Consider the following 13,637-nt stretch of genomic DNA (forward strand, 5'->3'; position numbering starts at 1 on the left):
TTATAATAATGCACTCTCTCGAAACTTTTAAAAGAAAATTTCCCCTATACTGATTTTGTCCATGCCAACCTATGAACCTGTAGTCATTTTGTAAGTGTCTCCTTGGAAGCTGGAGGAGAGAAGACCAACAAAGGAAAAGAACAAGGGGAAGGAGGAGGAAATAGTAGAAGAGCCAAGGGAAAGAGAAAGATGGATGGGAAGACCCAAAGGAATGGGAATGGTGACTGAAGAGTGTAAGTGGTAGGTGGATGAGCGGAATGGGTCAGAAAGAGGGGAAATGAGGAAAAATGGACAGAAAGAAAAACACAAAAGTAACAATGAGATGGAGGAAAAAAGGCAAGAACAGAAAGTGAAAAACAAACAAACAAAAAAACATACAATGAAAGAGAGTAGACTTTAGTGAAAAATTAATTGGTGGGAACACATTAAAAATAGGTAACAAGATCCAGGTATTGTATAGACTAAAAAGTGAAGTATAGCAAGAGAAAAAGGAAAGAAGGAAAGGAAAACATGGAGACATAGCGAGATGTTTATTTTTTCTATTTTGTAGAAAGTTTGCTTTATTTCACATTTTGACTCTATGATTTAATGGTGGTTTGGCTGTTTCCAGTTAAAATAGCTATAAATTTTCCCATTTTATATTCTGTGGACACACACATACATACGACAGAGAAAGAAATACATACACACATATACAATTTAAAAGTCAACAAGCTAAGGTATTTAACCCTCCACAATCCACACATTTAAAGTTAACAGCATTCTTCCCTAGACAGTCTGTTCTAATATGTTAAGTTTGGATTTTAAATTATTTTACTCTTAACACAAAATGCACCAAGACATCACACTGTAGCTACCTTATGAGCTGTACAGTGCACCATGACTTAAAATTACTATGAGACCATCTGAAATTTTTTGAAAGCACTCCCCACTGAAATTGGATTGTTTTAAAGTGTATCCATCAAACCACTTCGGAATTTGTTTTAAATCCAATAAATTAAAAAACAGAACTAAAATGAGAGGATGAGGATGACAATCAAAAAATATCACACTTGGCTGTTAGAAAAAAAACTATATTTAAGTTGTTAATCATTCTTGCTCACACGAAAAGGGAGAAAAAGCAAAACACATAAAATCAACATGGTAACCGGATATTGGCTAGGAAGCTGCACCCGTATTCCCCTTCTAGGCTTGCTGCTTCCGTCTCGTGTGTCACCTTCAGCGCTTTTAAGAGAAACTTTAATCCACATCTGGGCATTTACTAATGTTTCATTTTCTCACTGTCCTTCTAACTTTCCACAGTAAAAATGACTGACAGTTTTACTTAGATTGGGATTTCCTAACATTTTGAGGATTTGCTTTTTAATTTTATTTTTCAACTCTGTTTTTGCTGGCTGCACTGGGCACTTATGCATCCAAGCAGAAACTAATCCCGTTGCATTAATGCCACTCAGGTTTTGTGGGGATTGACTGGTTAAAACTACAGGAGCTTTGGGAAGGGGAAAATTAAGAGGACCCATAGTGGAAATATATGAATTAGTGAATGTTATAGAGAGGGAAAGATGAATGCTCCATTTTATTCCATAATACATGAGGACGATGGTTTTAGATTAAAAGCAAAGGAATGATTGTTTGGGGATTAAGTTACTGAACTGGGATTTGGGATTCCTAAATTCAGTACCTGGCTCTGCCACATACTCCATAGATGTATTACCTTGGCCAAGCCACTTGGGTGGAATTCTCTATAGCACTCAGCATTGACCTAACTCTGCTCCCACTTAAGTCAACAGAAAACTATACACTTTTGAAAATTCCACCTTATTCTTGCCGTGCCTCAATTCTCCATCAGTAAAATGGGTTAAATAATACTTCTCTTCTGCCATTCTTTGAATAGCTTGTCTATTTTGACTGTAAACTTTGTCCCTCGTTATCTATGTGTACGGCGCTTAGCACAGTGGGGCCCCATTCTTTGTTGGATTCTTCAGGAGCTACTGTAATCAAAATAATAAATTAAAAGGCAACACATTTCCTGTAAAATGGATTGACTAAATGCATTTTCTAACCTACATATAACTAACATGTGGGAATAAATGTGGCATCATATCATTTTGGAAATTACTCTGAAGGTTTCAAAAAAACATCAGCATTTACATCAGCATAAAACACTGTGTTTTATCCTTGTCAAAGTCATAATTAATGAATTAATGGTTAAGGTGAGGGCATATTTTCCATAGTGCAAGACTAGCTTTGACTCCTTTCTCCTCCAATGGAACTTGATGGGGAAAAAAACCTCTTTTCCCCATAAAATATTGTATATGTAGGTGCTCAAACACTACAGTACTGCAATAGAGGCCATATAAATAAATAAGTAAATAAAATGAGAGATATTTTCAGTTTAATTGCTTTTTTTTTCACCCTATCTTCAAACTAGTTTTGTGCATTATCTCTCAGTGAGGTCTATAACAGAACACAGTACTCTAACTTGGTAAAAACAACCATTTCTAGTTAGATGATTTCTCTGTGTGTTATAAAATGAACAACAATATTACAACTTCCTGAAAGATTCTATTTCTCGTCTCTTCTCCCCAGTAACGAGAAAAAAGGAGAATACCCTGGGGATGGGAGGCTGCACTTAGACAAACTTAAAGATTCCTCAAGGAATGTTTTCAGTGAATTCAAGAAACAAAAATGTTTGATGCCACTGACCTGGGGGCAGGAGGAGAGGGTAAATGGTGTATCTGCCAATTGAATCTGCATATGGAAGACACTGAAATGGTTTCTGTTTTTTAGAAGGAATATTGTTATTTATCATTAAAGCACTTATAAGGAGGTTACTTGCTGGTTAATGTACACTGGTGTATGACTTATTTCTCAACCAAGTCACTATAATCTAAAAAGGTAAGAGGTCGATGTCTTTCAAATTGGCAGTTGACTGGGATGACTCTCCTTCCCTCTCACGTTCTCTCTTATCTAGTATTCAGAAGGCCGGACATAAAACAGGAGAACACTGGATCAGATGCAAATGGTTTTCCAGAAACACAGATTTTTATATATAGTATGTGCCATGACTCTAGATTCTAAATCTATCTATATGAATATTAGAAGCTAGAGTCATGTTGAAAACAAAACTGACAGACAAAAGCTATCCTGGGAGAAGGTCAAGACTACTGATGCTCAGGAAGGAAGAGGAGCCACACTGACTCCATTCCGAAACATACCAGATGGAGGTTGCCAGGAGAGTATAAACTGAACCAGACTTGCGGCCAAGAGTTACTGCTGAAAATGGAAAGGGGTAGCTCCAGATGCAACCTGGGAGACCCCTTTGGGGTGACTGATGTGGTAATAGAAGCCCTGTATTCAGAGAGATGTTATGGGGTCTTTATATGGACGTGATGCTACTGATTCAGGTAAGAGCTCCGTAGGAGCCTAGTAATTTGAGATGTTTTTATGTTTGAAGTCTAGATTTCCTAGTTTGTTTCATTAGGGATATTTATTGAATAAAATGTGATTTTCCATTAACCATCACAGTGGTGCAGCGTGTTCTTTGAGAGAGCTGCTGTAGGGGAAGTGTGATACATGCACATGGTACCCACAGCGTTCAAAACAAAGCCAATAATTTAGGTAACATTTTCAACTTACAGCGTCAGCCTCAATAGGGCCCCATATAATATCTCCTTTTCCTTCTCTCCCATATGGAAGAAGCTTACTTTTATTCTTCACCCCACCACTCACTTGAGTAAAATTAAAATGTTTCTTGAAGAGAGATACTATTGTAAATAATAGTCTGAAGGTGAACTGGGGGTACAATAACTGCTTTAATACAAGAGTTTGAGTCAAGCCACATGACGGAGAGTTCTGAACTGCAGGGACCAGTTCAGAGACCTACTCACTAAAGCAGCTCCCACAAGCTACTGGGTGACAATACATATCACTGATAAAACACAAAAAAGGAAATATTAGCTTACCACAGCAAATTTTCATTTACTGTTCAATGATCCTGAAGTTACAATACTGTTGCCCAGAAACTTCTGAGAACTAACTTTTACAGATTAACCCATTTGTTGTTGCAATATACCCCACAGGAATAACAAATATCCTATTTCTGAAATGGCTTTTGTCTTTTCATCTCTGGAATCCTATTTTCACATTTTAATATTGAAGTGCCGCTATTACATGACGTGTGGGTGATTTTATCCATGATGCATTTAGTTATTCTACAGCTGTAAAACTGAAAACAAAAAAACAAAAATCAAAAACTTTTCAAGATCATGGTAATGGGGAGATCAGTGGGGTGCCAATGTCTGTATAGGTGGCTACAATATACATTGTAAAAAGAATATTCCATAGTTGAATTTAATCAGATCAGTTACTAGGGAGTACTCACTCCAAATCCAGATTCAGTGAGTTTACATGACATATTACAAAACCAGCTCACTTACCGGAAGAAAAGTTCAAACCAATAAAAGTATATTGAAGAAATACCTGTAAAACTCCATCTTATACCACCTACAAGATTTCTGTACCTATTACATGTTATGTATCTTTAAAAAACCATTAGGGAAACTCTTACCTTGCATTGTTGTTTTTGTAGGTTCTGAAAACAGAGGAATGAGCAAGAGGTAGACGAGGTACACAAAAGAGAGCCCATTGTAACGGAACGCACATGCTGCAATGGAAAAAAGAAAAGAGTATGTTTGTTAATCTGGCCAATCTATCTGGTAATACTTAAATTTAAAGGCAAATTGCATTCACCATGAGTTGCATATTTGACTAATGCTTATAGCTACTACACAACTTCTTCACATAAAAAGATAATTGTATCACTCTCTGTATTTGTTCTACAGAATCACTAAAGGTTCTATTTAAGGTAGAAATATAGTGATTCAAAACATGCCTGCAGTACTATACATTTCATTTTAGAGAAAGGGTGGTCTTATAGTTGAGGCAGAAGATGGAGTCAGGAGACCTGGTTTCATTTCCCAGATGCACCACAGACTTCCTGTTTGACCTTGGATGAGTCTCACTTGTTATTTGTGTGTCTCACTTTCCTCATCTATAAAATTGGGATAATGCTATCTACCTCTCAGGAGTACAGCAATACTTAAATCATGAATAGCTGAGATCCTCAGGTAGAAGGCACTAAATTCATAAATTATTATTAAAACTACTAAGTAATGAGGAAGATATTCTAAATTCATAAAGTTATTCAATGTATCCAGGGAAATTAAAATCCTTTTATCCATTTTCCTCCTCTTCTTTTTGGTTATGCAGAATAGAATGTAACACTCTTTATTATATTATAATTATTTAATTTTATTTTTAACCACACAAAATTCTGGAACCAAAACTTAACACTTAGTGTTTATCCTTTAAAAAGCACTCTGCTCATTCCAGAATTCTTTTTATGACCAAAAGCAAACACCAGATGGTAAAACTGAACAAAAGATCCTGTAGTGAGAAAAAAAATTGTGAAACCACCATGTAAGATCTTCATGCCAGTGATATTTTAACATCTTATGCTGATAGTGTAACTACAAGGTGTTTTGCAAAGGAGGCAGTTTGCTAACTTCTTTCAGTGTTTCTTTTTCTTTTTTCATATGTTCAGCATTACCGTACTTTCACTGAATTGGATACTTTCAGGAGACATTTGTTCAAGAAGCAATATCACTAAAGACTGTGTTTGCAGCTTCAGAGTTGTACATGCAGACTATGCTGCAAATCAAGTATATGGACTTCCTTATTAAAAACTCAGCATGATGTAATCCAACTGCATGGCAGATGTTAAAACATTATGAGACCTACCACATTCAGTTTTTCCTGTGAGATAAGCCAGATACAAGGAGTAAGGAGAAAAAACAACAACATTCCTATTTATTTATACCACAATCATGGAATGTAAGTAAAATCATCAAATCAATTCCCTCAACTAATTCCAAGATGACCAACTTTTGGAGGAAACGTATTGGCTTACTCTGTCCATTCTGTTGCAAATTTGGTTCCTAAATAAAGTTAGATTTACTAAGCCAACTTCATCCCTGGTGCATCATCACAATCTTGACTAAGGCTATACCAAGAATGAATTTGGCCTATACTCTGCATGTAATCAACATACTTAGATCTAGCCTGTTCTGATCATCATAACTTCTGCCCCACCCTACTTATAAATGGTACAATAAACAAAAGTTGTGTTATTAAATAAGCAAAGTTATACAGCAGTTGTAATTTAAGGTTGCAAAACTGACTAGTGTTTTGTACAACATCAATTTGTAAGGGATTGTACTATTAATTTCTAAACTGACAGAGATTAGTCTGATGTAAAAACTATATGGGTCTTCTGTATTCTACAGCTGCAGAGTGTAGCTGTGAAGCGTCTGTGGCCTTCAGGAGTAGCCTCAACTGGGACTGCTAGCAAGGAACACCCAAGTTCTGTTTCCAGACTACATCAATTCTGTCCATTACTGTCAACATCTCAATAAGGCCTAAATTTTCAAAAAGAATCCATTAATTTTAGGTCCCCAACTTGAGATTTCTAAGGCCTGATTTTCAGAGTTGATTATTACTCACAACTCCAGCTTTAATCAATGGGAGCCAAAAGGGAGTGTACCATTCCTCTGAAAATCAGGATCCAATTGTCTTAAATTTAGAACAATTTAGGTGTTGCATATCTGCAAAATGGAGTAATGCTTAGAACACAGGTCTGTTGTAAGAGCTGATGTCTGTAAAGTGCTATGATGTTGGAAAGTCAAATAAGCTCTTAGGTATATTCAACTGGAATGAGGAGTTAAAGCTTCCTGTTGATCTGTAAAAACTGGGCCAAAATTTTCATGAAAAGGCTTTTTTCATTAAAATTCTTATAAAAAATAATTAAATGTTTTAAATATTTTAACCAATTAAGTAGCCTGCAGGCGTTACCACAAAAATAAATTAATAAAAACGAATAATTATAAAGAAATAGATTTGCCATTTTTTTCTAGCATTTAATATTTTAGTGGCTTAATTATGTTTTGCTGTACCGCACTGTGTTCTTCCATCTTGACAGTTATCACACAACGGACTTTCTGAACAATTTTAAAATTTCTTCATCAGCTAAATAAGAAAATCTGGAGGCCAAAGAGAATTTAAATGCTAATGGATTTATACCTCCTTGGTCTTTTGAAATAATACCATCACCTAAGTGAGAAAATATTCTATTTCTAATCGGATTGTCTAAAACTCTGAAAAGCTTTGCAACCTGGGGTCCTCCTAACCACTAAAATACTTTGAATTGCAAGTTTACTTTGGCATTGCGGATGTCTACTACATCTCTGTTTGTAAGCGATAACTGTGGCAAAAACCAAAGATGGTAGCAAAAAAAAAATGGTGAAGGACATAGGCAGCATAGGACAAAATTAGCCATCCGCTCAAATTGTTTTCATATTTACCTTACATTAACAGCAGTGGCTTTTTAGGAATGGAATTAATTTACTGCCTGCTATTGCTTCCTTCTTTCAAGAACGACATAAAAATAGATTTTTTTTAAGCTTTTACTGTAGGCTTGAGTAGATTATATATTATTCTTGGCAACATCCTCTCTGGACTGATGTGTGTGCATTAGCATGAAGAGGAATTGATCCAGCCAACGATAATGAAGTCATATTTCTTCTATCTTCAGCAGGATATTGCACAGCACTTGCATCTTGTTTAACAACTTTACAGTTGAAAGTTTATTAAGAAGGCTCAGCAAAGGTATGCTTCAAGGAAGATTGTTACCTATAGACTTAATTTTGGTTCAATTTTCATGCTATTTCGACAGCAACAAAAAGATATTGGATAAAAATCTTCATTTGAAGAAGTGCTGCTGGCAAAATGTTTAACACACTGCAAAACAATGTTGTTGGCTGAAAGAAAGATCTGATGCAGTTCACACCTTAAAATAGTCAGTCAATCCTAAGGAATCTACTTTTTTTTCTTTTCTTTTTTTTAAAAGCGAATTGAACATTAACCTTGGCTTTCCACGAGAACTCAAAAGAGTGATATTGCCCAACTTTCACCCAAAGCCAGAGATATTGGGCACCTATCTCCTGTGGTCCCCTGTGAAAATTCCAGTCTATAGCTATATTCTTTTCATCGTTATCCCCAAAAGAATGTTACCAAAAAAATAACCACCTGCTCTGAGAAACAAACTCCCTAGAAAACATGGAACTCAAAAGTTCTACCCATTTTACATTTGCAGTTCTTTAAAATACAGTCTTGTGTAAATAAGCTAGAGTTGGAGGGAAAATACTGAAATATGTGACACTTAATGGAGAACACGTAACTTGTAGAGCACATCTTCTAACTATATTGGAAGACACTTGGATGAGTTACTACAGCACTGTGAAGTTATTTTATAGTAAAAAGATCATTCACATGTAATTGTGCAAGACAAGCAAAATAGGATCCCTTCTTGCAGGCTCAAGGCAAATTATCAACCATGCCTCCTTCACCTAATCACAAGCCAGAACACTTGATATTTGGTTGGTTTCTACCATGCAGAACACATGAATAGGATGACTATAGGTTTGTAAGGTGCCTAGCACAATGGGACCCTGGACCATGACTAGGGCTCCTAGGTAGTTTTGTAATGGAAATAATAAATAATGTATCTCCATTTTCAAATCAGGGTGCTGCATATGACAATGTAATAACAGTGCCCTCATCAGAAATCATTACATAGGACAATAGGGAGGTAACACGGTGTACATACATTAGTGCAAATGATTAACAAGTTCAAGGCAAACCAAGTGAAACATCATTGTGTATATTACACAAACTATTTTTTAAAGGAATGTTATTTAGGTTGCAAAGTCAAACACACAGCAGTTAGGAATGCCAGAATTAAGGCTGCCTTAATTTTTTCCCTAAGTATATGAATTATGATACAATCAATAATTACAAGGGCTGTCAAGTGATTAAAAAGGTTAATTGTGATTAATCGCACTGTTAATAATAGAATAGCATTTATTTACATATTTTGGATGTTTTCTGCATTTTCAAATATATTGATTTCAATTACAACACAGAATACAAAGTGTACAGGGCTCACTTTATATTTACTTTTGATCAAAAATATTAGCACTGTAAAAAACAAAACAAATTGTATTTTTCAATTCACTTAATACAAGTACTGTAGTGCAATCTCTTTATCATGAAAGTTGAACTTATAAATATAGAATTATATACAAAAACCCTGCATTCAAAAATTAAACAATGTAAAATTTTAGAGCCTACAAGTCCAATCAGTCCTACTTCTTGTTCAGCCAATCACTCAGACAAACAAGTTTGTTTATATTTGCTGCCTGCTTCTTGTTTACAATGACACCTAAAAGTGAGAACAGGCATTTGCCTGCACTGTTGTAGCTGGCGTCACAAGATATTTACATGCCAGATACACTAAAGTTTCATATGTCCCTTCATGCTTCAACCACCATTTCAGCGGACATGCGTCCACGCAGATGACAAGTTCTGCTCGATAACGATCCAAAGCAGTGCAGACTGATGCATATTCATTTTCATCATCTGAGTCAGATGCCACCAGCAGAAGGTTGATTTTCTCTTTTGGTGGTTTGGGTTCTGTAGTTTCTGCATGGGAGTGTTGCTCTTTTAAGACTTCTGAAAGCATGCTCCACACCGCATCCCTCTCAGATTTTGGAAGGCACTTCAGATTCTTAAATCTTGGGTCAAGTGCTGTAGCTATCTTTAGAGATTTCACACCGGTATCTTCTTTGTATTTTGTCAAATTTCAAGAGAAAGTGTTCTTAAAATGAATGACAACCTGTGCTGGGTCATCATCTGAGACAGCTATAACATGAAATATATGGCAGAATGTGAACAAATCAGAGCAGGAGACATAATTCTTCCCCAAGGAGTTCAGTCACAAATTTAATTAACACATTTGACCTTTGTAACGAGTGTCATCAACATGGAATCATTTTCTCTGGAACGATGGCTGAAGCATGAAGAGGCATATGAATCTTTAGCACATCTGGCACATAAATATCTTGGGACACCAGCTACAACAGTACTATGCAAATGCCTGTTCTCACTTTCAGGTGACATTATAATTAAGAAGTGGGCAGCAAATGTAAACAAACCTGTTTGTCTGAGCGATTGGCTGAACAAGAGGTAGGACTGATTGGACTTGTAGGCTCTAAAGTTTTACATTGTTTTGGTTTTGAGTGCAGTTATGTAACCAAAAAAACTACATTTGTAAGTTGCACTTTCACGATAAAGAGATTGCACTACAGTGCTTGAATGAGGTGAATTGAAAAATACTATTTCTCTTGTGTATCATTTTTACAGTGCAAATATTTGTAATAAAAAATATAAAGTGAGCACGGTACACTTTGTATTCTGTGTTGTAACTGAAAATCGATATATTTGAAAATGTAGAAAGACACCCAAAAATATTTAATAAATTTCAATTGGTATTCTATTGTATAACAGTGCAATTAATCGCAATTAATTTTTTTTAGTTAATCGTGTGAGTTAACTGCGATTAATCGACAGCCCTAATAATTACATGATCACATCCTATTTTTCCCCACAGGACCCCTGCCTCATTCAGTGCATATAATGGAGGATGCTCAGCTAATGAGCAGCTATTCAATATTTCATTTTTTCCCTGTTGTTCAAGGTGTGGTCCCTTGCCTTATTTACTGCACACTCTCAAACCATGCTCTGAAGACAATTATTGATTTCCTTTTCTATGGCATTCATCACTCTAGCGTCTGAGTGCTTCACAAACATTCATTTAGGTTTACAATACTCTGTGCGGTGAGGGAGTGGTCTTATGCCCTTTTAACAGATGGGGAACTGAGATAAAGATTAAGGTCAGATATCTCACTAATTTTGGATTCCAATCTGAGATAACTAGTACCTGATTTTTCCAGAGTACTTAGTACTTAATATATTAAAGCACACTGACTTCAGTCACAGCTGTGAGCACTCAGCACTTCTGCAAAACAGGCCCCAGGATCTCACATTAGGCACCCAGAAAATGAGAAACACATAATTAGAGACCATTTGGTTTAAGTGTCTTGCCTAGCATCACATAGGAATTCAGTGGCAGGAGCAGGAATAGAATCCAATAGAATCTAAGCAAAGAGGTGAAAAATAACTAAAATATTACGTTGTGTCCAAAAATTCATGATTACATGGATGAGAACGGCATTTTTATCATCCAGCTGCAAAATTCTTTGAAGCAGTGTGATTATTTAACATTTCAAGGTTTCTAAACTAGCACTTAGAGAGGATGTGTTCTGTTCTAGCATATCAATCCTTAAAGGACAAAAAACATAGCTAAGAAACTACTGAATTTTCCAGAACCACACACCATTGGCCTAATTCAGCTCCTGTTGAAGTCAATGTGAGTTACACTGTAAGATTTTCAAACACACACAATACTTGCGGAAGATTAAAGAAATCAGCTTAGTTGGCCTGAATGAAAAATCCACTGGTGGTAGGCTCGTGTAAAATGTTGCCCAGATTTGACAATATTATAGCTAGTATCTTTGCATGCCAATCCACGGTGCAAGTGCTGGAAGATCATTTTCACAGTTGTGGTGCCATTAAAGAATAGATGCAGAAGCATGAAACCAAAGAATTTCCATCTATACAGCACAATGGAAATCCTACCAAACATGAACAACTGAACCAAAACTTTCCTAGAACAGAAATTTCAGGTTTAAGTTGATTTTACTGAAATCTACTGCATTTGTGAACAAGTGACAATGGGAACAGTGATAATGGCACCACTCACATGCTTAAAGTTAAGTACAGACTTATGGCTTTGCTGAATCAAGGCCTTGTTGTACAAGAACTAAAGCCCCAGTTTTGCAATGTGATACATGGAGACAGACCCTGTGCCCATATGGAGCCACGCTGAATTAAGTGAGGATCCATACAAGAAAAACAACTTGTAGGACACTGGACTAAGATTGCTCTGCTGATTGCAGAAAGGACTATTGGAGCCTGGTCCCAGGCAGAGCCAGACAGACAATCTACTTCATAGTGTTTATTAATACTGCAAATACAGCACAGATTTTAATTATGTCAAAGTGTTAATAAGGTGGTAATGATTCAGCTATGGAAGTTATGAGCAGCATTTCAAGCCATGGTCCAAGTGTGCTATGTGTGGGATACAAGAGCTCAATAAACCAATAGCAGTTTAAACACAAAATGGGAGTGGTTGTGTTCAGCAGCTGCAGAAAGAGAGACTAATATGTCCTCAAATCATTTTGCTGGGTTTTTTTTAACACCCACTATCCAAGCAGACAACGTGCATTTCCAAGAGCAATAGGATTTGAAGACCGCATGCCTGACTGAAGTATGTATATTTTGCTGTGATTAAACTTGGATGAAATTTTTTTGATTACATTTTTTCCATTAAAAAAAATGCATATTTGGGTCAATCAAAACATTTTGTGAATTAATTCAGGTCAAACTCACCAAATTGCTTTGGCTAGAAATAAAAAATAACAATAATAATAAAAAAATCAGAAAAAAAGTCAAAACATTTTGTTTCAATATTTTCAAAATGAAATGTTTTGATTTTCCATTTTGAAATGACTGCTTTCAATGTTGCCTCAATTTTGTTTTTAATAGGGTTAAAATCCTCAAAAATTAAACAAAATATTTCATTTCAGTTTGAATATAATGTTTCATTTATTTTTTCACCAAAAAATTCAAACACATTTCATTTCAGGTCGACCTGAAACAAACGTTTGAGGTTTTTTTCACTTTTTGGTTCAGACACCAAACCAAAAACTCAGTTATTCCACAGCTCTTGCAGAGACGTATTAATGTTTTACTATATATTTTTCTAGTAACACTCTTGTTTAACACTAAACACCAAGAGTGAATGAGAATAAAAATGCAGTCTTTTCCTCCATTTATGTGTGCACTTTTATTTATTGTCCCTTTTAAAAATACCTATCGCATTAGGTAAATTTTGTCTTCTGAAACTGGTCTGTAGCTCCCATCGCCTTTCAGCTGCAGGTATGGAATGGAAAGGAAAGTTGGCCACAAACTGCAGATCTATGCAGTTTGTTCCTCAATTTGATGAGCCTTACACTGATTATAAAATAATAAAACAGAAAATAAAACAAAGGGTTTGTCTACATTACAGAAACTATGCGAGCCTAACTCCATAGTGGAGATTCAGCCTACACCAGCATAAAGGGTTTTTCCATCAGTGGAGGAACACCAGCTCCCATACAATGGTAGCTACATTGACAGATGCACTCTTCTGTCAGCATAGCTGCATATGCACTGGGAGTTAGGTTGGCATAGATGTGTCGGTCAGGGCTGTGAAAGATCAGGTCTTCCTCATCACCGCCTGGATAATACAATCCACTATTAAGTAGCTGAAAAACAAAATTATTCAAATAAAAGTGTTGCTTATAAACTCCACTAGTCTTCAACACTTTGGGCCAAACTCCACTTAGTTAAACCACACAGGTTCAATTTCTGCTCAGTTACACCAGTGCAACCCTAGAAAAGTCCATGGGGCTGCCAAGGTAGCAGAGCAGAAATGGCCCTGTGAGAATAAACAAATGCTCAATATTAGAGCAAAGTTCCTTTCGGCATGAACTTCTCTTTTCATTACCAGTTTCTGC

General features: G+C 36.1%; 1 protein-coding gene across 1 annotated transcript in view; it reads right to left on the reverse strand.

Moving 5' to 3' along the window:
- The window catches only part of PIEZO2 (piezo type mechanosensitive ion channel component 2), a 454,981-nt gene that overhangs the window by 362,992 nt on the left and 78,352 nt on the right, over positions 1-13,637 (reverse strand). The window contains exon 2 of the mRNA XM_077808692.1: positions 4,571-4,666. Coding sequence (XP_077664818.1) covers positions 4,571-4,666 — 96 coding nt within the window. The remainder of the gene's footprint in view (positions 1-4,570; positions 4,667-13,637) is intronic.

This window comes from Eretmochelys imbricata, chromosome 2 (assembly GCF_965152235.1).
Source record: "Eretmochelys imbricata isolate rEreImb1 chromosome 2, rEreImb1.hap1, whole genome shotgun sequence".
Taxonomy (NCBI): domain Eukaryota; kingdom Metazoa; phylum Chordata; order Testudines; family Cheloniidae; genus Eretmochelys; species Eretmochelys imbricata.